Source organism: Corvus moneduloides, chromosome 6 (genome assembly GCF_009650955.1).
Source record: "Corvus moneduloides isolate bCorMon1 chromosome 6, bCorMon1.pri, whole genome shotgun sequence".
Lineage (NCBI taxonomy): Eukaryota > Metazoa > Chordata > Aves > Passeriformes > Corvidae > Corvus > Corvus moneduloides.
This window is the reverse complement of record NC_045481.1, coordinates 20668283-20694420: the sequence shown is the minus strand read 5'-3', so window position 1 is coordinate 20694420 and position 26138 is coordinate 20668283. Positions and strand designations below refer to the sequence as shown.

At 34.2% G+C, this 26138-nt stretch overlaps 1 protein-coding gene across 4 annotated transcripts in view; it reads right to left on the bottom strand.

The window, feature by feature from the left end:
* The window catches only part of CEP128 (centrosomal protein 128), a 115590-nt gene that overhangs the window by 69730 nt on the left and 19722 nt on the right, over nt 1-26138 (bottom strand). For all 4 annotated transcript variants that reach the window (XM_032112431.1, XM_032112432.1, XM_032112434.1 and 1 more), the window contains 7 exons: nt 21216-21302; nt 19677-19751; nt 18345-18477; nt 16467-16627; nt 8986-9336; nt 5140-5790; nt 1257-1421 (listed from right to left, as the gene is read on the bottom strand). In XM_032112431.1, the coding sequence (XP_031968322.1) occupies nt 1257-1421; nt 5140-5790; nt 8986-9336; nt 16467-16627; nt 18345-18477; nt 19677-19751; nt 21216-21302 (1623 nt within the window). The remainder of the gene's footprint in view (nt 1-1256; nt 1422-5139; nt 5791-8985; nt 9337-16466; nt 16628-18344; nt 18478-19676; nt 19752-21215; nt 21303-26138) is intronic.

The following is a 26138-nucleotide window of genomic DNA, read 5'->3' as shown; positions in this document are numbered from 1 at the left end:
AAACAGAATATGTAAATTTATTTATTTATCTGCCTGATTTTCTGAGTGTGCTAACATTCCTTAACATTCTACACCCAGAGCCCACAGGAGAATCAAAGTCACTAATGACTCAGAAGTGCAGAAGGAAAAGGAAAGAAACCAATCACTTTACCATTATTCTCTGCTCCTCCATCTTTCATGAAAAAAAAAATCCAAGGTAGCTATAATACCTATGCTTCTTTGAATTAGTATTTGCATTAAGAACAGAATGATATTAGAAGTATTAAAAGCATGGAAAAGGAAGTATTTTGTAACACAATAAGCTTCTGCTGCATTGCCACAACTCTATGCTAGTATGAAATTTCTCAAAAGGTAATATTATTTCCCCCATCCTAACACCCCTTTTGACAAGCCACGAAACCACAATAGCAAATATTCTCTTAAGTTAACCATTAATGCAATCTAGTAGAAGTCTCCATCTGCATTTACCTTCAAAAGTTGAGACCACGGGATTGCATGCTTAAAAACTCCTCTGATCTTTTTCAATTTAGAGATAAAAGATTATTTTGGTCTAAAAACAGCGTCTTCCCAACATTAAGGTTGGAGCTAGGTCACAACAGACTACAGAAGCCTATGTACGCCCCTATAAACATGTTTTCTTAATAATAGATATTCTAGAACTAAAATGCCAACATAGAAAAAACGCATTTTGAATTCTCATTTCAGATACTCTTTATTAGTCTGACAAGTTGAACTTCTAAACCACTTCCTGATAGAAAAATGTTAAACCTGGCATTTCTTTAGCTTGCTAAACAATCTCCATACTATCAAAAAAACCCCCAAAACACAAAAAGTCCTCCACCCCAACATTAGTTAGAATTTCTTTTACTATGCTTACGTTGCATATCTCCTTCAAATTACGTCTAAATTATTCAGAGCTCCACTGCTTCTTGAAGAAAAATATGAAGAAAACTAGAAGTGGTTGGTTAAACATTTGTTAGTTACCTATATTAGAGATCAGGCAAGCAACAGGATTTATATTTCTAGTCCTAAATAATATTAGCAAATCTTTGGAGGGCTACAGTTCATAACTCAGCCAAAGCACTTTTGTCTTCTTTCATTTATACAGAAACTGTGTACTATGGTATGACAGGGTATATGCTTTAATACATACATGCTGGGTTTTTTTAGGTTTACCATCTATTTCTATAATCCATCATTTATTTTAGGTATTATCAGCAGAGAAACAAATCATGGTTAAAATAAGTTAATTTTACCTTTTTCTCCAGTTCTTGTTTTACAGACTCACATTTCCATTTTAGTTTTATATTTTCTTCTTCATTTTGGGTTAATTCTTCTGACAATTTATCACACTCAACTTTTATTTTTTCCAGTTGTCGAGACTGAGTCTTAACTATGTTTTTCTCTTCTAAAAGTTCCATCTGATGGTAAAGGGAAAACAGATTACAAAGTCACTGTACTGGTTATTTTAAAACACACACAAACTCTGAAGTTTTAAATCAGTGGAACGCTATTGCCAAATGGTAAATGTAAAAAATCAAATTGAGTTAAGTTATACTAAGTGCAATCACTTATCTGAACACGGAAAACATGCATCACAGAGTAGAAGAACCATACAGTGCTTAAAAGCAGAAAATAGAAGTCTCAGATTCTGAATTTCAACTCTGCTACACTCATCAGCTTACATCATCCTGAGAAGCCTAGTATTTATGCAACTTTTCCATTACTGAAATAATTTGGAATCAGAAAGTCTAAAACTATCATTTAATTTCAGGAACTAATATTAAATTTATATTTGGAAGGAAACAACTGCAAAGACTTAGTACTTTTAAGTTCTGTAATTGTGTGGGTTTAGTGCTACTATTTTGTGCGATTAATGCTACTCATGAAAACATTGCAGAGAAAAATGAAGAAAACACAGAAAAATGAAGAAAAAAATGACTGACTGAAAATTAAAGATTTGAGAAATGCTCTACAGTATCTAGAATTTAAAAAAGAATACAACAAAGAAGCAAATTAACACACACATTACTCAAAACCAGTTTCCTATTAGATGAATTGTGGGATGCAGTTAAACACAAAAATAAATCTGCAAAGTAAATTTCCTTCTGAGGAAAAGCAAAAATTCTATTTCCCAATTACAATATAGATATAACTTCTGTAAGGAAGAAGGGCAAGAAGAGAAGTTTTATGAGTTAATTTAAACACTAAATGTAGACACTAATTTAGACACTAAAGGGATTACAAAAACCCTTCCAGGGGACAATTTTAGAAAGAACTTTGGCATCCACAGTCTACAAAGACTTATGACCACAAAGACAAGCCTGCAATGCCCAAAACATTTTCTGTGAATATGCTTATAAAAATCAACTTCTCAGTTCCTACTAAAGGTAATTGCATTATAATACCTGTAGATGGAGACAATCAAAGAAAAAAAATCCCTCACCTATATTACCCTTGAGACACAAAAGAGAAAGTTAATACTTACTAATTTTCAGTACGGACAAGGCAGATATGACTGTAATTTAACTGATCTTTATTGAACCCAATTTCAACATTTAACAATCTTCAGGAAAAGAAGGATGGCACAATTGGAAAATGTGTAGAAAACAATTAAAAAATAAATACACACATATAAACAATTTTATACGTATAGATACATATCTCTATATAACCTTAGATTAAAGATTAATACTTCAAATACTTCCATACTGTCAGGAATTAGGACATTTTGTACATCATCATTCTAAGAAAAGAAGCATGTTTTTAAAGCAAATGAGGGTATGTATTAGAATTAGGGGACAGATCCATAGCTTCTGAGCATATAGCTGAATGGGGACCACTAAGCAAACCACTTGAATTCCTATGACTAATGTATCTACAATTTTAAATAACAAATAAGACATCATAGAGGTATTGGTTGGGAATCATTTAGGATGTTCTAGAAGAAACCAAATTAAAAGTTTAAGTATCAGAATCTCTGTAATGAGACAGTAAGATCCTCCTTAACACTGCTACCTCAAAAACTCTACGTTCTTCTCCAGTTCTATTCCATCATACAGTATTTTTATGGTACCTTCCTTACCATCCCACAAAATCCTTAATTACCTAATAAATTTTCAATCCAGTGCCACACTACAGAAAACCAGGCAAAAGTGAGGCAAGGGAGGAAAGAACAACAAAAATCGAAAGTCACTCCTTTTTACAATCTATGCAGCAGTTAGTCCTCTAAACACAGGACTCTGCACCCTTGATTTCCTGGAAGTAACTCATAAATGCATCCTCTTTTAAGTTTAAGGCTTTGGATCCTACAAATACATTAAATTTCCCTTTACTCCTCAAGTCTCTCTCAACTGACCTTTATTTTTAAAGCTTTAACTATCTTTGGACAGGATATGTATATTCCTTTCCAAAAACAGTTACAAAGGTTGGACGCAGCTGAGACATAAATAAGGTCAGTTATTACTGTAACATTAAAAGACAACTGGTTGCTAGACACAAGCTTGGCAGCCTGAAAAAAAAAAAAAGGTTTAAAAAACCCCAACGTTTTCTGTTGGATTTCCCTAAACGCTACGCTAACACTAAATTTAAAAAAAAAAAAAAAAAAAAAAGGATAAAATTCATGTTAAATTTACCTTAATTTGGAAGAAAAGTATTTCCATAAAATTGAACTCCAAATGCAATGTAATGATGAGTTCAGACAAAAAGTAACCAAATCACCTGCAGGATGACATGTTCTCATCAGATCTTCCTAGAGATGGATATGATTTCCTATTTTGTTTCATTTACAGTCACTCAGTCAAGAGAATCTTGTGCACTATCATTTTGTATACTTCTAAAACAGTTGCATACCCTAATATCTTAGAAAATTCACCTCCCTCAAGCCTTCCACTCTTAAAAAATATATGTAGATTTAGGATTCTGGGAAAGTCATGGAACTGTAAATGAAATAATGGAAGTGAATTTTTTTAATACTCCATCTAGGTTCAACAATCAGTAACAATAAAAAGGTCCTAACTGTAGGATTTGCCATTTCATAGAAGAACACAGTCACAATCAACTTATTTTTTTCTTACCAGCATCCAGAATACACTTTCCTTCTCTCCACTTTATATCAAATATACACTCTTAATCTCAGTGTCATTACCAAAGAAAAAAACACATTTGGACAGACCAGTTAAATAATGCTATACACACTAAAAATTAAGTCCCCAGTGTTAAGCACTGCTGTCAAAATATTTAATCTTAATGATCCTTCTACTAAGGACCACCTAGGGGTTTTTTTATTGCTATCTTCACTTAAAGGTTTCTGTCAACTGTCAATTATTAAGCCATGAATGATACATTAAATAACTAAACACTAGTCCCAACAGAGATCCCTGAGGGACACCACTCATCACTGCTGTACATTGGGACTCCATACGGACTCTGAACTGTTGACCAAAACCCTCTGAATGTGACCATTCAGCCACTTTCTTATCTATTTAACAGTGCACCTATCAAATCCATCTCTCTCCAGTTTAGAGAGAAGGATGTTGTGGGGTATCACATCCAAGGCTTTACAGAAGTCCAGATAAATGACATCTGTAGCACTTCCATTGTCCCCAGATGTGGTCACTCTATCAGAGAAGGCCACTGGGCTGGTCAGACAGGACTTGCCATTGGTGAAGCTGTGCTCGCTGTTCCAAATCACCTCCCTGTCCTCCATGTGCCTTAAGACTAGCTTCTAAAAGGATTTGCTCCATGATCTTCCCAGGAGCAGAGATGAGACTGACAGGTCAGTAGCTGCCACAGTCCTCCTTCCTACCCTTTTAGAAGATGGGTACAACGCTTCCCTGTTTCCAGTCACCTGGCACTTCATCTGATTGCCGTATTAGAACATTACAGCTTCATATATTTCCTTTTATTCTGATCATAGACATATCTATTTTACTACTTTTGAACTAAGATTTTGACCTAAAACTGGTACTGTTACATTATTTACTCTGAACTTTAAACTTTTACAATGGCCTGCAAAAACATGTGTGTTAAGTGCTTTAAAGCCCATGCTTTATTACTTTCATCATTCAATGGCAGGGGCTGTGTGTGGGCTATGTGGGAGGAGGGGAGAAGTCTGACAATGGAATTCTTCATAAGTACCTTTAGCATTCTAATCTTAGCCTCTGCATCATCTTTTTCTTGTTTAAGGAGTTTCATGAGTTCTTGAACATTTTGTTCATGTTTGATTTTCACATTTTGTAATTCTGATCTAAGATCTGCCAGCTCCTGTTGGTGAACCTCTCTTTCCATCTTCAGCTGCCTGTTAGCTGAAGTCATCTCTTCATGACTAGATTCCTGCTGTTTCTGGAGGTCTGAGAGGCTCTTAAGTAATTCCTTTTTGGCTTTCTCCTCTTCTGCTATTCTGTTTGTTAGTTCCACACGTACAGCACTTAAATTTTTTACATCTGCTTGCATTTCTAGCAGCCGTTCTTGGTCTTTTTTATGGAACAAGTTAATAGTTTCAAGTTCTGTCTTCAAGTGTTCCTTCTCGGCTTGCATTTGATTTTGTAGAAAGACCTGCTTTTTCAACTCATTCTCCAATTTTTTTACAGTACCTTGAACTTCTTCAATCTCTTCTTCAAGAGATCCCTGGTGTGACTCCATTTCATTCAGTTTTACCTCTTTACAATGGAGGAGTTCTTCCTGCTGGGCTCTCTTTGTAAGCACATCATTCAGCTCTTTCCGTAGGTTTTCTATTTGGTTTATAGCTGAGAGAAGCTGACTTTTCAGATCATCTTTTTCTTTAAGGGCCTAGGAAAGAAGGAAAAAATCCACTGTGATCTGAAGTAATTAAAGGTAATTGTTGTAAGATGGCCTTAGACATTAGGAATGTCTATGGAACAACTAACATATGTATGTGAAAATACAAAATTTTTGCTTGCTATGAACTTAGTTCAAATGTATTCAGTGTTTCTTTAAATTTACACACAGATCATGTGCAATCTCAAACTTGGCCTTGTCCTTAAATTATCTAGCCTTCTAAGTAGGGATAGTTTTGGTTAATTCTCTGCTTCTCACACTCTCTCTTTGCAGACTGAGAAGTGTCTCTTTATTGGTTCCTCCAAATAGCAAGATGGAGAAAATAAGGTAATAGAGCAATGCAGCAGCATACAGGCAGGACTATTGGACACATACACCTTACTCACAGTCCACTCCATATGCTGATTTATTTTGTTTATTTTCTAAAATACTACATATGAAGTATACCAGCTTTAACTTATTTTTGAAATTATGCACAGTAGATGAATTAACAGCAGTTAAAAGCTTGGTTCACATATGCATCAAAGCCAAGAAATAATGACATCATCTCCCAAATAAAAATCAGTCAAATGTAATAAAAATTCCACTATTTTCCTAAGGATCTTAAGGGTTTGGGTGTTTTTTCCAACATTGATATATTTCATGTTAAAAATACCACAGAATCACAGAATGTGTAAGCTTTAAAGGACTGCAGTGGGTCATCTGGTCTAACCTTCCTGGTCAAGCAGACTTATCCTAGAGCACAGGCACAGGATTATATCCACATGGTTCTTGAATATCTCCAGTGAGAGAGACTATGCAATCTGTTTGGGCAATCTGTTCGGATATATCAGATTCTTTAAAGTGACTTAATAAATTTGATACTAAATTTTACTGAGAATTTTCACCAATTCAACAAGGAATGCACATTTCTTATGGATATAGCAAAATTATTTGAAATAATTCAGAACAAAAAGGCAATCAGGTTAAAAAGTGTGCACTTAAAAATAAAACTATTTGCAATTACATCAAGAATAAGCAATGCAAAGCAAAATACAAAAATAAAAAATTGAGGACATGGACTGATGACCATCATGGGTTTTTTCAGAAAAAAACCTACCAAACAAAAAGACCTTCCTAAACCTATCTTGTAATTCTACTTGAAGGATTTGGCTAAAAAAACCCAAAACCCAAAAAACCACCAAAACCAAAACTCCAGAAAAATTTCAAACTAAAACCCGCAAGTTACTTGCTTTGAGTATGTTTTCTACATTACATACTTAAAAGAAAATATATTTCAAAAGGCACAAGATGTTAGAAACTCCACTTTCAAACAGTATTAAGGACAACCACATGGGCAAAACTTTAACTAAATTATCCCAGTAACTCCAAAAGAATGAAACCTAAACAATCTCTCTATAGCCCATCCATTGTCTGCAAATATTTCAAAAATTTCGTAATTGCAAGGTATGATTGCAATCCAATTTTGAAAGTTTTCCATCAACCCTTTGAAGTCCTCTAACAGAAATCAAAGACAACAGACTGCCATTTTTTCCTTTTCTTTATTATTTTTACAGAATCTTGTCTCAGATGTTGTCTGTATATTTCAAAGCTAGTTAAATTATGTTCATCCAGTTACCTCAAGTTTATACTAAATACTGCAGCTAGATTGATTATATTCCTGTATGTAAACTGTTTCCAACTTTATACTGAGAACATGAAATATCGTCTGTACTTTTTTCTCCTTCACAATGACACACAGTTTATTTGATATTGCATATCTTCAAATAAAGAAACTTTCTTCACCAGTGACAATTACCTCAAACTCGTTGGCAGGATGGTGATGACTTTAAAAGTAAGAAAAAATACTGACGGTATTTCTTAAATGGAGCTTAAGACAAAGTTTAAGCACTGCATTTAGCACGTGAATATATTTGTCACATAAAAAGTGGTAAAATCCAAGTCAAGGAGTCTCATGTAACAAAGAAAATTTCAGTGCAGACAGTGCTATCAAGTGCCTCTACAAAGACCTATGTGCTTACATGAACAGTGACTTCAGAACCTTTTTGGGATCTACTGCTGCTTATTCACAACTCGCCTTTACTTTTTGCTTATTTGTCCATTTGATAGACACATATGATTTCAAAATGGTTCAGGTATTCTTCCTTTCCTTACAACCTCCATTTTCTTAGGCAAGAGGTGACCAGCTTCTTAAATGTTTGAGAATCTTATTCCCCCAGACAACCATAGGGCTAACCAAGATTACTATAGAATGAATTGTTGGAGCATGGATAGAGGAAATAATAATAAAAAGTAAGGAATATGATAGGCAACTCAGGAGATAAACAGCAAACCAAGGAATCACAGTTTAGATTTACTAGAGTTTATTAATTTCAACTCAGTAATAACCCAATTCTGACTTCTCCTGTGCTTTGACCATGGTTGCATTCATGTACCAATCTCAGAACGGAATACAGGATCAGAAACAACACAGGATTAATAGACATCCCACACTGCATCCCATATAGCCCTTGAAAACCTCAATCTTCGAGTAAGACAAAGCAGAGGATGGAGCCATCTCAAGCCCATCAGATTTAGTAAACTAAACTGGATAAAAGCCATGAGAAAATATGTGAAAAGAGAGTATAGCACTAAAAAACAAAAGCAATACGACAGACTGCACCAGCAGAGCATGTAAGTTAAGATAAAAGCTCACAGCATACAGTCTAGCACTATATTAGCCACTATAAGAACAAGCAACTTTTTACTCAGCCACTGGAAAATACAGACCCACAGACTCATTGCCAACAGAATGATGGCTTCTACCATTATTCTGATACAGGATGATAAGCATTAGCATTGATGTGAGTGCTTGTCTTTAAAACAGTGTCAGCAGCTGAACAAATAAGGGAATTCTTCTAAGTCAAAAATCAAAAAACCCATGTTTTTTCCTGAGAAACTTTAGAGGAGGAAAAAGAGAGGAATAAGTGATCTGCCATACTGAACAAAGACAAATGAAAAACCCAGAAATTCTACACAATCAATTTTCAAATTGATTTTTCAAAGAAAAAGTTCTGAAAATTATACAGAAGAGGTCCAGAAGTTAAGGCAGAAAGCAGTTTAAGTCACAGTTTGCATAAATAAGATCCTTCTCTTCATTTCTAAAACAAAGGGAAAGGGTACCAAAAAAAAATCAACCAATCTTACCTGACTTTTCTTGTCCACCAGTTCACTGATAGTTTGATTTTGTTTTTCTATCTCACGATTCAGTTTCTTACACTTCAGTTTCCACTGGCGGATAGTTTCCTGTGCTCTCACCTTCAAATCTTCTCTTTTTTTCTCAGTCTCCAGCCTGAGTGCTTCTGAATGCTTGTATTCAGTGAGATACCGTTCTGCTTCCTTGGTACTCTCTTCAACCTGTTGAGCTAACTCAGCAGACTGGAGTTCAGTTTGTCTACGTCCATTCTCACAAGCCTTGTAGCAATTCTGTATCTCCTTTAGCTGGTCCAGCATTTTTTCCTGCTGCTTCTCCCTGTCTTCCAGGTCAGATGTTAACACCTGGAATCATCATAGCAAAATACGAACATTCTCTAAAGATATGCAATATGAAACCTTATCAAACAACATATAGCAACATTAAATCACATTTCTATCTAAAATATGAACAGTGCAAAAAATCTGCTTGACTATCAAGGAAAGCCCTGTTAGCCCAGAGAATCTCTGCCTCTGGAATGGTAAAGAATTTCAATGCAAGACATAAAATACATACTACTGCAATTGTTCCTCTTCTGGTTGTTCTTGTTATTTTTCTGTATTGTAAGTTTGAGATCAATCACTGGCCATATATTACACTCTACATAAAGAAATAAAACCAAATAGTAAGATATAAGGAGATTAATGTAAAGATGAGAGAAAATGAGAACTGGAAAAGAAACAACAGCATTCACCACAATCACAATAATTTATAGTATATGAGTTAGCTGTTACCCAGTTTTATGCTGGTTGCATTTATGAAAGCAATGTGCTAAATAAAGGTGTATTTGATAGCACTGGATACAAAGAGAATACAGCAGCTTGGTAAATGTTTCTAGACCAAAGTGCAAAAGATGTTTGAAAATGCAGCAGGCATATATAAGCCTTTCAATAATGAATTAAATTGAAAACACACGTTTTAAAAATACAAAGTGCTGCATTTCTCAAATTGCATTTCTCTGAACAGTCTCATAAGCAACTCAGGAAAAATAGTCCATACACCTTCTGGAAGGACATGCTCAGAAATCAGTTTTTGAAGATACACTAGCAAAATTGTATTTTACTAAGATCATCACACAGACATTCACATTAGTATTCTGCATTTTGGGCCTATTTAGACTGCTTTCATACCATTCAGTCTTTTCATTAACAAAAGATGAATTTGATAGACCTGACCTATTGTCAGTCAAACATATTATCGAGCCTCAGGGGATTGAAATACTTTAGAGAAGAAGATTAGGTTTCAGAATGACTGGAAAAAATGGCGAATGTAGTCTGAAATAAACAGCCTGCAATTCAGAATGGACAAGGGAAAAGTATTTTACCTATGAAAGAACTGGAAACTTTACAGATGGATATAGAATGACTATTTAGACAAAGATCCTTCCACAAGGTTGGGGGCAGGAGGGAGACTTGGATTTGTTGATAAGGTAAGGGCTCTCTCCTTGTCAGTTTGTTAGTTTGTTTTGTTTTATTTTTTCCCATCCAAACCAGGCCAACACCTCCTGGGAGGCAGTAAATTCTATCAATCTCTTCAGGATAATATTTGCTGCGCTGAAAAGACAATCAAAACAAGCTCACAAGATACAACTAGCAAAATTTTAATCAAAATAAGCTTAATTTCCAATGATAACAGATTATAATACTTCTTTAAAGATAAATATTTAAATTGAGTATAGCAGAAGTTAAAAATAGCCTAATAAAATACAGTCAGATATTACATTTACCATTCCACAGATTTTCTAAAATGGGTCATCATTCCTTCAGTCATGATAACATGCTGTTATCACTTCCCATTCCATGTCTTCCTGGAGACACCATAGAGGATGTCATACTAAAGTGATGTAGTACTCAACTCTGCCTCATTAAAAAATAGTTGCTCATATATAATTTCCCCAGAGTACACACTTCATTAACAGAACTACAGCCCCCACAAACATTTTAATGAACTATGAGCCTAAGCTTAAACACAGAAAACAATATTCAATTAAATGTAAACATTCATCTAATTGTGTAGAAGTAAATCAATCTCCAATTTATTGATTTACAGTATAATAAAAAAGAGGAACATTTGTTTTAGATATTTACCTTGAAGCACAACAAATTTATCAACACAAACTATTTGCATGAAGAGGAAAATTGGATTTTGACATGGATGTACCAATATAAATGTGACTTCTAATGTTTTCTTTTTACAGTATGCGCAAATAAGATAAATCTTAGCAAAGAATTTGCACTTTGCTTAGAAAAGTTAAGCCAGCACAGGCCCAACAGTTGAAATCAAGTGGAAAACAGCATCATAGCAAGTCAACATTTCATGCAGCCAACCCTGCAAAACAAGAGGATAGAGAAAGTATCTCCACACTCTGTATCTATATCGTAACAGGAGTCCCAAATGTTCTGATCTGTACTTTTGAATTCCTAGCTGACGTATGATAAACGCGTATCTCTGTGTTAACATGGATGCAGTTGTCAAAATTCTGTCTGATCTGTAAGGGCTTGCACTACTGGCATTTAAAACACTAAATAAGCAACTGTTAAGACACTGTCTGAAGATATCCTCTTCTGCTTTGTATTACTGAAGTTTGGACAAGGAGCTCAATGTCACAGCCATGACTGTGCATGTACTGAAAAGGGTTCCACCCCATACAGCTGTGCCCTAAGCCTTGCAGGATGCCCTTTCCCACCACGATGGGAGAATCTGGCAGAGTGATGCTTTCTTTAGACCTTACATAATATATCCTAATTTTCACATTCCTATCTTGGAATCACCCTTCTAGGCAATTATGAACATAAATATTTTAAGGATTTCTATGAGACAAGAATATAGAGATGTAGGGTATTTGGGAGTTAGTTTTTGGAGTTTTTTGTTTGTTTGTTTGTTTTAATATTAATCTAATTTTCTCTTTTGTATTTGTTACTGTAGTTAACGGTGAGATAATCTAGGAGAAAGGACAAGCACTGTCAGGAGGTTGCACTCATTAAAAATAGAAGAAAAAATTTGCATAATTTGCATTCCTTGGACACTTGAGTTTATTTTCCAAGTAGAAAATTACTAACCACCTGTGGTTGCAAAAAAAAATTCTATACAGATGACAAATGCTGCCTTTATAGATTAAAGATTTCAGATTTCAAGGAGCATCCATTATCTTTCTTCGGTGGCTCAAGGTCAGTCACACAGAGAACTCAGTGAGGATCTCTGGAAGCAACCGAACTGTAACAGTATTTTGTGACATACATTACACCATTATGGAGGTTCTCCTGACAGAAACAACCCGGGATATTCAGAACAGTTTGTTGGTAAAATATGTTGTGTATGTATACAGCAATTGTTAGCTTATTTTGCATTGCGATTACTACAGAAAAAACTGATTGCAGCACATTGTCTCTCCTCACTTTTTACACAAGACAAGTCTGGGTCTCAATTTTTCTAACCCAATTAGTTTTATTGCTGCATTCTCACAATTCCACTGCTGACAGAATCAAGGGGAAGGTATTAGAATAAACATCTCAAGTCATTCACCATAAACATAATATCAAATACTCTCCTCCTGGCTTTAATATCTGAAGGTTTTTATAAAAGGTTAATACTTTTGTGGAAAAATTAAAAACTGTCATTAAGACTAGCTACTAAATCCTGGAGTACAGCATATTAATGCTCCAGAGATCTGAAGGCAACTATTATTTTCAAAATTGATTAGAAGGTTTGCATCAGCCCTCGACTGTAACAGCACCACAGACGTTTCAACTGAGAGACTCTGGCTAGGGAAAACATACAACAGAAGTGATTAACAAACTCAAGAACAGATGCAACATTTGCCTCAAATAAAACAGTTGTACGTCTAGTTTTCTCTAGATCCAATATCCCACTATGTAATCTAGCTTTCAGTTTTCATAAGAAAATAGAAGGAGAGAAAGGGGCCAACATTTCCCAGTTATAGCCGACTTACTTATCTGAAGTGTAAACTAATCACTAGAGGCACTAAACCTGTCACTCTACCACCATTCCAGATACTCCTGCAGTTTGGACTTTCTAGTCCCTAGTTTTAACTGCACATATCATACTTTTGCCCTGCATTTTTGACACTTAGTTTAAAAATAAAACCACCCCAAACTGCAAAACAAAATTCATTCTAGGACAACAAATTTCTTCTAAGAAAAGAAAACACAATACATAGTGTATTCAGTGCAACATTCCTTAAAACTCATGTGAACATTTAAAACACAAGTGAGGACCACTCATTTGGTAGAAGTTATGCAACTAATGCCCTATATCACTGTTATGTGCAAACATTCTATACTGATAAGAATACAGAAAGTCACATTTTACCCCACCACACTAATTATATTAATCACCTAAAGTAGATCTGTAAGTGTTTTTCTCCCTCCTCTCTTACCTGCCCTGCATCTCAGCAGTACAGGCACCAGACTGTAATGCTACATAATCATACCACTGTCACTGATAATGTTTACACCAATTAATCATTGCGCCTAATTACGTCTTATTAATTTTTCCCAAATGCAGACCTCAGATATTTCGTTCATCCCTATCTGATCTGCATCTCTTGCCAATCTGAATGCATCTAAACACTAAGAACCATTAACACCAAAGATTTAGATTTTTTATACAAGCATAAATTTTGTGAATTGAAAAATCAAAAACAGATACATTCAACCAGTCAAAAAGTACACTGATTCAGTAAAAAGTATGTTGCACAAAATCAGTTTCTTGAAGTGATGCCTTCTCTGTATTCTTCCAAAGCATGGTACTCTTTCTGACAGATAATGTCATATGTAAATACAAGACACACCAAAACCACCTTTTTTTTCCTCTCAGGTTGATATGTGTTTTTAGAGAGAAAGTGTATCAAAGCAAACAGTATCTGCACATTGTAAACCCACCTGTAGCACTGTTTCAGTATTTGAACACTGGCATGGCAATACAGACTGGTCTGCAAAGGTATTGATTTCTCCTATTTTGTAAGAATATCTTTAAATTTAGAGAAGTGTTACCTATTGATTTTCAAATACCTGAATTGACTCATAATGACAATCACTGGCTAACAATTTAATTTGTAGAAGAAGTCAAAGTAAATTTTAGTGAGATATAAGACTGAAAGATTTATATTACTGAAGAATTCTAATATTAAATAAACATATCAATTTTCTCTCAGAAAAACTAAAATATTTTAACAAACTGACTGTCTGCTGTACTGGACAATACTGTAAGACTACTAACACCAAATTCGAATGAAGAGTAATTAGTAAATCAAACAAGTTCATATGCATAAGAGTCTAAAAACACTTACGGAGAAAGTAGGGTATTGCATCTTTATAACTTGTGCACTTTATTTCTTAGTCATAACAGTTAAATCTTAATAGTTAGCCATAACAATCCCATATCTTTATGGTTTCATGCAGAAAAATGTATTTAAGATAGTTGTATACATTTGCAAGATCTCACAGCAGCACCCTCACATAAACTACAGTAGCTGAAATAAATATTAAATTTAAAAATTAATTTAAGATTGAACTCACTTTTAAACATGAGCTTAAGAATATGTTTTAACCTTTTTCATCCTCTCCATTTGACATCACATTGTGATTTTATGGCAACTGTCGGGGGCTAAATGTACAACACACACACAACTCAAATTGTTGCAAACAATGACATTTGAATAAATCAAAAGAAATTTCTAGTATCACATGTACATCAGAAGCAAGTGCAGTTAGATCCTCCCCACTAAACAAAGATAAATTGATCTCAAGTCAAACATGGCTGGTCACTTCCAACTGCGAATCAGACTATCTGATAGGAGCAGCTGTTAGAACAGGCTTGACAAAATGCTTTGTTAGTACACAAGTTTAGAAATTCACATCCTTGCATTCCTTGATGTCTCATTAAAAGAAAAACACACTAGCTATTTTCCTGTTACTGCCCCTGTAGGAGAAAGGCAGTGGGAAGCAGATAAGAAGTACAAAGTATTTTCTGTTGAGAAAATGAGGGAAGTCAAAGATTTCTAACTCAGAGAAATGACAATGACCCCAACTGAGCACTCTTGAATGAGTATTTTCAGAGCAGGAAATTAGTATTATAAAATCATTCTGATCCTTAAGAAAGCATGTTCTGCAAGCAGAAGTTTAAAATAATTGTTTTTCTGTGGGTTTTTATTCAATTAATTCATGTCACCAAAATAATTAGTTTCTCAGGCACAACAAACAAAATACCAGAATGTTTTCAGTTAGTCATGGGTTGTATTAACCAGCTAAAATACAAATGCTGATCGACACCAGGAAATGAGTTCTGTTCGTCTTATCCCCTATAGAAACACTTTAGGTCTTTTTAAACCTATTCAATGACCGAATTTCATAAAGCACATAGGAACTTATTTTGACATGGCTTTTTTTTTCCAAATGTAATTTGATGTATTAGTTTGATTTAAATCAGCACAGAAGTTTTCATGGTAAAAGAGCAGTAGAAGTAAACTGAACAGTATAGTCCTGTAAATCTATGAAAAGACAAAAAAATAAACTCCTACATTTGAATTTCCAACACGATGCAACATCATTTCAAGGTAAGTACCTTCACTAGGAAAATAAATACTAAATTTCTTGCTTACAGAATGCCAAAATACAAGCAAAATAAAATGTTAAGTCCTTGACTACTGAAATAATGCACATGGTTTTGCTAACAAACTCTTTTCTCCTGACAGTCATGGAAGACAGAAGAAAATTGATACTGTTTAGACATACTACTACCAATGACAAATCTAGACAGGAGCAAAAAATACAGAAATTTCCCATCTTAAATAAGAATGCTACTGCCTACTTAGATCTCATTTTATGGTCAAAACTAAAATTCCAGTACAAAAGGCTGCTGTTATCCTTTTCATAGAGAATCACATTAAACAGTATGTGCTTACCATAAAGAAGACTATTAATACTTATGATTATATTATTATATTGCATCTAATTGCAAAAAAGAGAGAAGTTGTGATCTACACTTGTTACTCTACTGCATTCTCTCATAGAACAAGGTATCTCAATTTTTAAAGTTGAACTTTAGTTCTGAGGAATGATGGAATGGGGAATAAGGAAGTACTACCTTATAAAAGTAGTTCCAAAAACCATTATTAATGGTAAGTGCTGATAAAATCAGATCAACTTTTCTTTCCACATGGGAAAGAGAAGGAATCCAAACCATGAAATCATGGGCAATAGAGCAAATACCTTTTTTGGTGTTACACGGGAGAGAAAAAAAGTCAGCAAACTCAAATCCCTTTCCAAAGTTATTTACACAATAAATAACAACGAGCACAACAGTTACTCAGTTTTAAAGGTTAATCCCTAATCTATCACCTAATGTTAAACAGATGAGAAATTATTGAAAAACCAAAAAAGTGCCACTTGACAAAAAGCAACAAAACCCGACTTACCTGTATGTGCATTACAAGCTGTGCTTTCTCCTTGTCCTTACGCTCTATACATCTCTTCAGTTCCTCTACCTCTGACATTACAGCATTATGACTCAGCTTTGCTTTAAGTTCCAAAATATGTTTCTCTAGATCCTGCTTCTCTCTCTCATATTTTTCAGCTACTGTAAAACAGCAAGAACAGAGGAACAGACTCAGTAGAAATACCAGCTTGTGATAAATTAATTTTATCTCATTTCACTTTTGGCAATTTGCTTCTCTACTTGAGGCTACTCTACAACTGCTGATTTTGACCAAAATATCTGTGAAAAATGGTATACCTGAATCATAACCTAATAGCATTTTACTGAATTAAACAGTATTTTTCAGTCATTTTATAGGGGTTTTCCACTTTTCCCCCTGGACACACCTGCTCCCCTCAAAAAAAACCCCAAAACAACAAAACAACCAAAGCCCCAACAAAACTGAATAAAATGAAATAGAATGGAAGAAACAATGGGAAAGTCCTGGTGTAAATGAGATTTGGCCACCAGCTTCAAGGCCAAGATTTTATCTCACCAGAGTAATACCTCCTAATTTGAAAGTCACATTATCTGTGAATTTTATGTCTGAATCCTGCAACTACAACCAAAGGTTTTGATAAGAGTAAGTTATAAATTCTCTCAGAAATTCAAAGGTCTTTAGTCATAAACAACTATTAGAGGCAAAAGAAAAAAAATCTCCATTTGTCTTCTTCCCGTGCATCTTTGAAGAAACAGAAATTACACAGCAAGGTGAAACATGTGCATACATTTATATAACTTGCTATTGAATCTTAACAGTTCCAGTATATTTTTATTTTCTTCATATTTTTACATCTTGTTTCGATTTATAAGACTAATAGGAAAATTAAAACATGCTTTTATTAACATGAAAGGCATATTGTTTCAAATAAATTAACTTTTAAGCAGATACATTAGCATGACTGGAGAAAAATTATTGAAATTATTACTTTGCATTACATTTCTGAAGCTAAGCCACATAAAAAAATCCAGTCAATTTCCAGTGTTCTGAGATTTGTAAAACACAGAGTCAGAGTCCTATTTTAAAACCCAAGATAACTCAGAAGCTGAAGTACGAAAATACAAAAATACGTCATTAGCCAAACCGATTAAACATTCCCCTAGACACTGGACTTGGAGTCATTATTCCTGTATTACCTTGAGTAATACATTTCTATGCTAATAAGGAGAAAGACTTTCCCTAATGTCTTTCTGATTATGTTTGAAAAGTTTAAACACAGACAGATAACTAACAATTAATTGAAGACCTTGTTAAAGTGGTAATTTAATATGCAATCGTATCTTGAAATAGTTTAAAGTATTTGTCTTCTAAATGAAACTATTCCAACTCTAAAACGCTAGCATAGCGCAAACAGAAGCCCTGACTGCATCATCAAAATTTTCTTAGCCACTCAGGAACATGCTGCTTGAAAATTCTACCAGAAAATCATCAGCCTTATTAACCACCTAGTCAATGACTCTTGTTATCATTTTCAAGATGGCAGAATTCAAACTGCAAATGGACTGAAATGCAAGTTTTCTGGAAAATGATTACTTAAAAATAATACAAATGTGTTTCTTCTGTAAAAACACTATTCAGTTTGCTGAAATTGTCTCATTTGTTTTAACCATGCAAATCAAAATATTTTATAATAAATTAACTGTCATTGCTATTTGTCTGTTAATATTCAGGTGCCAATATTTATTAACTTATATCTGATTAATTAAATGGCTGTTCTTGTTGAAATAATAGAAGAATTACACTGTGACTCTAAGATAAAGTTAATGTCCATGCCTACTAACTAGTTTGCAGGCCTCTAGTGCAAAACGTTAGTTGTACCTGCTCTAATTCTCCTGTCATCATCTTGTACATCCTGGTAACTCTGGCGATGCATAGCAGCATATGAAAGCTGATGTTGCAATTCTACACGGTCTTCTTCTGCTCTCAAAAGCTGGGAACGAAGATCCTCAATCTAAAATATATGCACAAGCATCAAATGTTTAATGAAAAACAGAACAAAAAAGTAAATACCATACTTGTATTAAACGCTAAAAAAAATAGTACACACAAAAAATATTTATAAATAAATCTTGAGAGTACTGCAGATGGTAAACACAAACTACCTCCTAATTACAGGCCACAAAGTGATTATTCAAAATTAAAGGAAATATTTTAATTTATGTCGACCACAGATGAGCATTAATTTCTCTAGACCAAAAATTATATGTTGCAATTGTCTCTTTACATAGCTAGTAAAAATGTCTATACAAATTTAACAAACAATATGTTTTATTTAAACTGTGTGCCTTAAAAATACAATGTATTTATTCATAAGAAACACTGGGGCTTTTCACATTTTTCTTTCCTATCATATATAGTACAGCACTTACAAAGATGACAACATGCAGGAAAGTAAAGAAAATCCAACATGCTAAAGCTGAATTGAAGAAAAATACCTCTAATTCATATTACCCTATATTCCATGCCCAGTGATTTAAATTCAAAACAGTAATATAGCTAACTCAAACTTCTGCTAGATACCCAAGTCAAACAACTAAAAGATGAGAATGCCAATTGCCTCCCCTTCCCTACTTATTTCAGTCTTTTTATCCAGCTCCTCTGAAAGAAGGATGTTTAGGAGAAAGGACTTTTTTTCTAAAGCAATAATCCAAATTCCTACAAATTTTATATTTAATCATTGATACATCAATAGCTACTGTTTGAAGCACACTTTAGATAGTTTTTCAGGTATTTGTTTATTTATTCTTATTCCATGTTACAATATAGCAAATACATCTAGGTCATTGATTTATCTGATTTCACCAATTATAGCACGCACTTTGCGGAACAATGATTACTAATACAGAAGTTGCTCTAAAGCATGCTATGAAAGGAAATTTCACATAATGTGTTTATGTACTGAAAACATACCATTATTACCACTACTATAATTAATATATATGAACATATACACATAAAAGTTTGGAAAGCAGAAAAAGTATAATGAGCTCAGTCCACATATTTTAGACACTTAAACCTATCTTCCTATACCTCATTTTTTTCTTTATAAAACAATGCTATCAGAGTATGAGATAGTAATATTAAACAAAAAGACCTCAGACACAATCTAATATGAAAACTTTAGGATTTTTACCACACCAAAGCAGTTACCTGATGCAAAAGAGCTTCTCTACTGCCTTCAGATTCACTCAACTTTTTTCGGGACTGCTCCAATTCCTGCTCAAGCTTTCATTTCAGAGGATGATGAAGAAAGAAAAGCAACATATGAATCATAATATAAAAGTGTATTTTAACATTTAATTTTGACACAAATTAATCCATATAAGCACCTATTTAAAATGCGATATAATATACACAGTATTTTTATTCATCCAAAATTTAAAGCAAACCTTCATTTGTACTAAATCCCTGCAATACTTATTTAAATTACATAAAAAGAGTTTTACTTACAGTCCATAATTTTTGTACAATATTCTGTATCATATGAAGATACAAAGTCATTTGTATTATCCAAAACAAAAATCACAAAAGCAAATTTTTACTGGGTTAAAAGTAAAAAATGGAAGATAAGTTTTAACAAAGTTTCAAAAACATTGTCCCTGGATTTGAAACATACTTTTAAACTCAAAATTAACAATGACTTAATATTTGAAGTCACCTTTGGTAAACACTTTATTCATAGAAGTGTTAAAGATGACATGCATTGGTAGAACTGTAATTGGTAAAACCTGTGGGGTTTCTGTGTTTTGAAAGATGATGTATTTGAATTATTCTCGAAACAAGATGACTAAAAAACTGAAGTGCCCTGAATTTCATAAAACTGGAAGTTTTCCTAAAAACATAATATTAAAAATGTGTAATCAGAAATAGTCAGCAAACTGATGACAATTAAAAAAAAAAAAGAAACGAAAGCAAAAGCTACAAAATATTTTCTGACTTCTTCCACAAATAGCTCAAAGATCCACTTGGAAACAAATACAGGTTTTGACAGCAGAAATTGTTATTGTTGAGATAGTAATCTCAAGGAGGATGTTGAGAGCCTGGCAAATGGGCAATGTAAACAGGACCAGCATTAAGGGAATGAAGAGAACAACATAACATAAAACACTACATAAAGGCTTAGCATAAAGGGGTATAACTTTGAAAGATGCTAAACTTGATGCAAGTGGGAAAAAAACTGGGCAAAGCCTACTATAGCCCTAGTATCCTGCTAGAATAGAAATACATGAAATCTTGTTTTCTATGAACAGAAAGAGTGCAATATGGCAAGAGTTCAGTAAGAGTAAATGACTATGTTGCAAAATAACCAGCATGAGTTAGTTGCAGGGATGAAGAAAAGGTGCTTTGAGCTGCTGCAAGTAAGCAACAGCAGACTATATACAAATTCAGAGACAAAACAGAGAAAGAAATCAAGGATAATCCTCAAGCGATAAATCTGTCTGCCTGGCAGGATGGAAGAGTCATCAGAAGTAACATAGTATAAATAAAGAGCTTTGAAGGAGAGACACAAGTTCAGCATAGCTATACTCTCAGTGCCTCTGATGCAGAAAAAAACTCCGCACCTTGTATTCTTAAAGAGTAAAGAAAGTTTTTTTCTACTGGTTTCTCAGAAAAAGGAAGCATATATTGTAACACATGACACTATAAACTCATTTAAAACCAAACAGAAAGGAAAAAATTAAGTCTTACCTGGTGCTTTTCACTTTCATATTTCACAAGTTTGTTTCTCATGAGTTCTTCTGTTTCATCTGCTTTAGCATCTTGCTTCCTTAAAACCTTTAGAGGAGAAAAATATATTGTAAACTTCATTATAAAATTTACAGAAGCCATCATTCCAAGGCTGTTAAAAATTAAAGAATCTGCTGATACATTTAAGAAAGAAGATCTAGACAAATGCTTTCTGTCTGCATCTCATATTTCCATGTAGAGCCAATGTATATTGTTATGAAAAGATAAATATAAGTCCATGCATACATAAACACACCCATGCAGAGAACAGGGACAAACACAAAGTCTAACATCCTTCCGATGTATAGAGCTCCACACACTCAAGTTGACCCCAAACACCTTTAGATTCAGGTCTAAAAGGCTCTATAGATCCCCTACAGATTAGCTGTGTACATATCACAGAAAAAGAATATATTCTCTAATATAAAGTGCACATGAAATACAACGCACTGTAGTCAAGAAAACTCTACCATAAGATTGTGTCATAAGGAAAAAAAAAAGGTTATTTTTTCTGAATCTGGACGGACACTTAGAGCTGTAGAACTACAACTGAATCAACTGAAACTTTCCTGACCAAAGTTATCAACATTGATGTGCCCTTCTTTGACAACAATAACAGAAAATAAAACAAATCCATGGGGACTTTTCCCATTCCCTCTCAAACTGAGGTATCTAAAACCATGTATGTCCATTTTCTAAACCATCTTACAAAAATAATAATGCCTTAAATATCAATTTCAAAATCTTGTCGCTCTGCAAACCAACACTATTTGCAGAACACATCACTGGCAAAGAAAGTATTAGATATGACAGATATTAATGACATGTAATATTTACAACATAACCCAAGTTTAGATATCTCAAGCCATAGCAATATCATTGGCTCATTTTAAATATCACTTAGAAACATCAGCTGAGAGAGATCAGTAGCCATATACTGATAATTTGCCATGAATTTCTGTAACTGTTAATTAAACACGGTTTTTATCTGTGCAACATGACCAAGCATTTTTCACACTAGTGTCAAATCAATTAATTAGGGACCTTAGCACAAATCTTTTACTTTTATCCCATATCTTGAAGTATAAGTAAGTACAACTATTCCTTCCATAATTACTTGCTAAAACAACAACAGAACAACAACAAAACAAATACCCCTGAAATTTGTTCCCATAAATTGTGCGATTTCATTCAGTTTTTGAATATTTTCTCTTCACTGTACACTGGAGAGCAATTTCAGTGTATGAAAACAGAATAAAAGATATTAATCAACTTCAGTGAACCCAGGCATTCAGCTTTAGAAGTTTTGACTTTAAAAGTAGTTTTTTGAAGAAAATAAATGACTATATATACTTACCTCACTCGTATAACCTCACCTCAGTAAATATAAGCGTTTCAGTATAGTTTGGATTACTCTCCTGGGTGAACAGCTTACATTAAAATCTGAGACCATGGAAGACATTAATCATAACTATGCCACTGAAAATATCATGCCACATAAAGAGTTATACTTTTAGTCATACTGATTCCTAATCAGATAATAGAAGACTGTAACACATTTAAGGTATTTTCGTAAGTATTCAGTAGAGATTTAAATCTATCATTCCAGTCAACTATAAAACTCAACACTGCACACATTTTACTCAAAAAGGCTCTTGGGAGAAGTCCCAAAAAGCAACATGAACAAAGTCTAAGATCATCGCTTCAGCTAATGCCGTTTTTGCATTACCCAAGTTGACTGGGTTTTTGCTTTATTTTGGGTTTTTTTATTAGTTTATTTTTAATGACCAGAAGTACTGGTTCAGAACAGCCTACCTGGAATACATGATGTCTATTAACTGTAACTGACCATCAGTTTTACCAGCAAAATTAGAAGCTCTGGTACAGACAGTCAACTTTATGCCAACTTTATTTTTGGCACTAAATTAATAATTAACATAGTACCAAACATGCATGTTTTCATGTGCAGATTTGGCTAGAGATATCAGAATCATAAAGAAAATATGGGCTGGATTCAGGAATACTAGTAAAATTTTCAAAGATTATTCCTGCTGAAAGCAAAAAATGACTCTGCATCAGTAGCACATCCTAACTCCCAGAAGAAACCATGGAAATAAATATGTCATTTCAACTTACTAAGGTTCACTGACTGATATTCAGGCTATTAAATTGCAATAATTTAAAACAAAAATGTGTCCTGTACTATAACTGATACTATAAATATAACCTTCAGTTTTATTTTCTGCATATTGTAAAACTAGCCCATAGCCATTTCATTTTAAGGAAAAAACAGCTCATACATATATATAGATATAGACAGATACACCAAAGTTAAAATACTGCAAAAAAAAGTGATGTGACAGTAAATGAAACACATTATATGTGCACTGCTTCAACTGTGAAACATGCATTGTACCAGTAGGTGCCAGGTAGGCAGTTAATCAGTGTCATTAAGAAATGGAAACATCTGGTCATCCACAGCCAGACAAATGTCAGCTCTTACTGACAATTCAGAAATTGTACAGGTCAAAGTTAATTCTGTGTTTTGCCCCCTTTCTGTACTCCTTTTTAAAGAACCCTCTCTTGTTGATTTATGCCACACTTGTTTTTTTCTCCACTAAGGATCTCTATACAAGCTTTCTATTGTGAGGGTAAAAGAAAAAAAAAAAGCAAACAAAATGTGTAAAGATCCAACTGATTCTTCGATTTCATTTGTTGTCCCCAAAGAAGGGGTTGGGGGAGTCAAATGTCAAAAATGGGAACTATGAAAAGGATGCTGAGGACAACAGTTCAAGCACACACTCCTCCCTAATGGCTCCCAAACAGCAGGCACACACTGCCCAGAGAAGCTGAAGCACCGAGGAATAGGAACAGACCTACAGTAAACAGGATTCTCCTACCAAGTTCCTCCTCTGAAAGCACTCTAGTGTCCAGGTTGTTTTGAAGGAGACTGACAAGGAGTTGATGAGGCCTTGGAGGGGGCAGGTACAGAGGCGGCCACAAGGAGACAGAGAATTTCCATGTGAAAAGGTCTTCACAGCATGGTTTTGGGAAGGACCAGCTAGATGTTCCACTGCCTACCTAGGTGGTCAGGCTAGATGAACTTTGATTTGACCAAGGAGAGGAATTCTTACAGGCCTTTATAAAAGAGTTCACTAACACAAGACTGCATTAGAATACAAATGTAACTGGTATACCCCAACTGAGCATACCTCATCCACATACACAGACTATCTATTGAACCCCAAAACTTCAAAAACATAACTTACTGCTTGATAGATCAATTTTTCCTATACATGAAGAAAACTATAGGGAGGATTCTGGAACAACAGTTCTCAATCCTTCCAACTTATGATAACCTTTCAAGAGCAAATAATAACTTTTACAGCAACTTAAGCCTACAAACTTTTCTTAGGCTTTGGATTTTGGTCTTATTTTGGTTTTGCTGTGTTGTTTTTTTTTTAAATAAAACCAGATTTTTTGAAAGCTGTGCACAGACCACAAACTGAAACTTGCTCTTTCAAAGTGAGACTGATCAGTGAGTTTTTCATACTACCAGAAACATACAAGCAGCCTCATGCTATAGTTTAAAGGCAGAAATGTACATCATAATCTGAATGAAAGTACTTTCCCTAACTTGCTACATTAGTGACTAGCATGGCTCCAAGCATGCTACCCAAACATAGCAGCCAGGCTGTTAAAAACAGACTACCTGGCTATTTCAGTGACAGATATGAATGAGACTTGCCGATGTTCCAAGCAAAAGACAGATTCAAACCACAATCAAAACAGAAACCATTGGCCACAGGTGGCATAGCACAGAGCCAAAGAGCAAGTATCAACAATGCACTAAAATATCCAGGTGGCTCAGAGCACAGATCAAGTTTATGTTTGTCTAAAAAGAGCGGTGATAAAGATATGCAAAAAACAATGTTCAGTAACACTTTTGACCATCAGTTTACCCCAGTCTCTGTCCACCAGCTTCTTACAGTTCACTGTATTTGCAGTGGGAGGCAAACAGAATCTAAGTATACAGCTGCACAAAGAGAAAGTTAAAAAATGCTTCCTGGCCTACCCAAGTTGCTAGCTTAAGATACAACTGTAGTCACCACCTTACCACAGTCAGTGGATTCAAGAAGTCCAATAAAGATGATTCTGTTCACCTAAAGCATGCAAAGCATGAACACATGGACACATTTCACCAAAATCCAGGAAGCCAAGCACAGAATTTTGTAAAGCCATCCAGGACACCCGACACACAGAAAAGCTGCCTACAGCCCATTTTCTTTTTAAGAATGATACTTGATCTTGTTTTAGAAAATAGATGCATAAATGCAACTATTACTTACAAAAACTAAGAGGTGATGGTGTCCTTATATTCAAAGAAAAAGAAGCACTGAGGAATCTCAAAATAGTTTTCATTTCACACAACAAATGCAGTTGTTAAAGCAATTCATGTATACATGTTAATACCACTGGCAAGAAGAGAATATTTGTTCTCCTTTCTAAGCAGAAACATGTTTATATAAAGAATATAGAAAAAAATTAAGATACACAATTTGCATGAATTTGTTTGCTAATTTATATTTTCCAATTTGCAGTAATTGCTGTTTAAATGCGCCAATACACATTAAGGTAAAAGATACATAAATATGTAGAGAAAATAATATCTATACAACTACACACAGCACAGACAGGCTACAGATTCAAAAGAAAAATGCAAATTTAAAAGTTAAAGATGTAAAATTTTATACATCAAGTTTTCTTAACAGTCAGTATACAAATAGATATCATCTTGGTTCATAATCAGTCTATGATTATAATACTACTACAATACAAACAGGAAGTTTGCACATTATAGAAAAAAAACTCATAGAAAGAAAA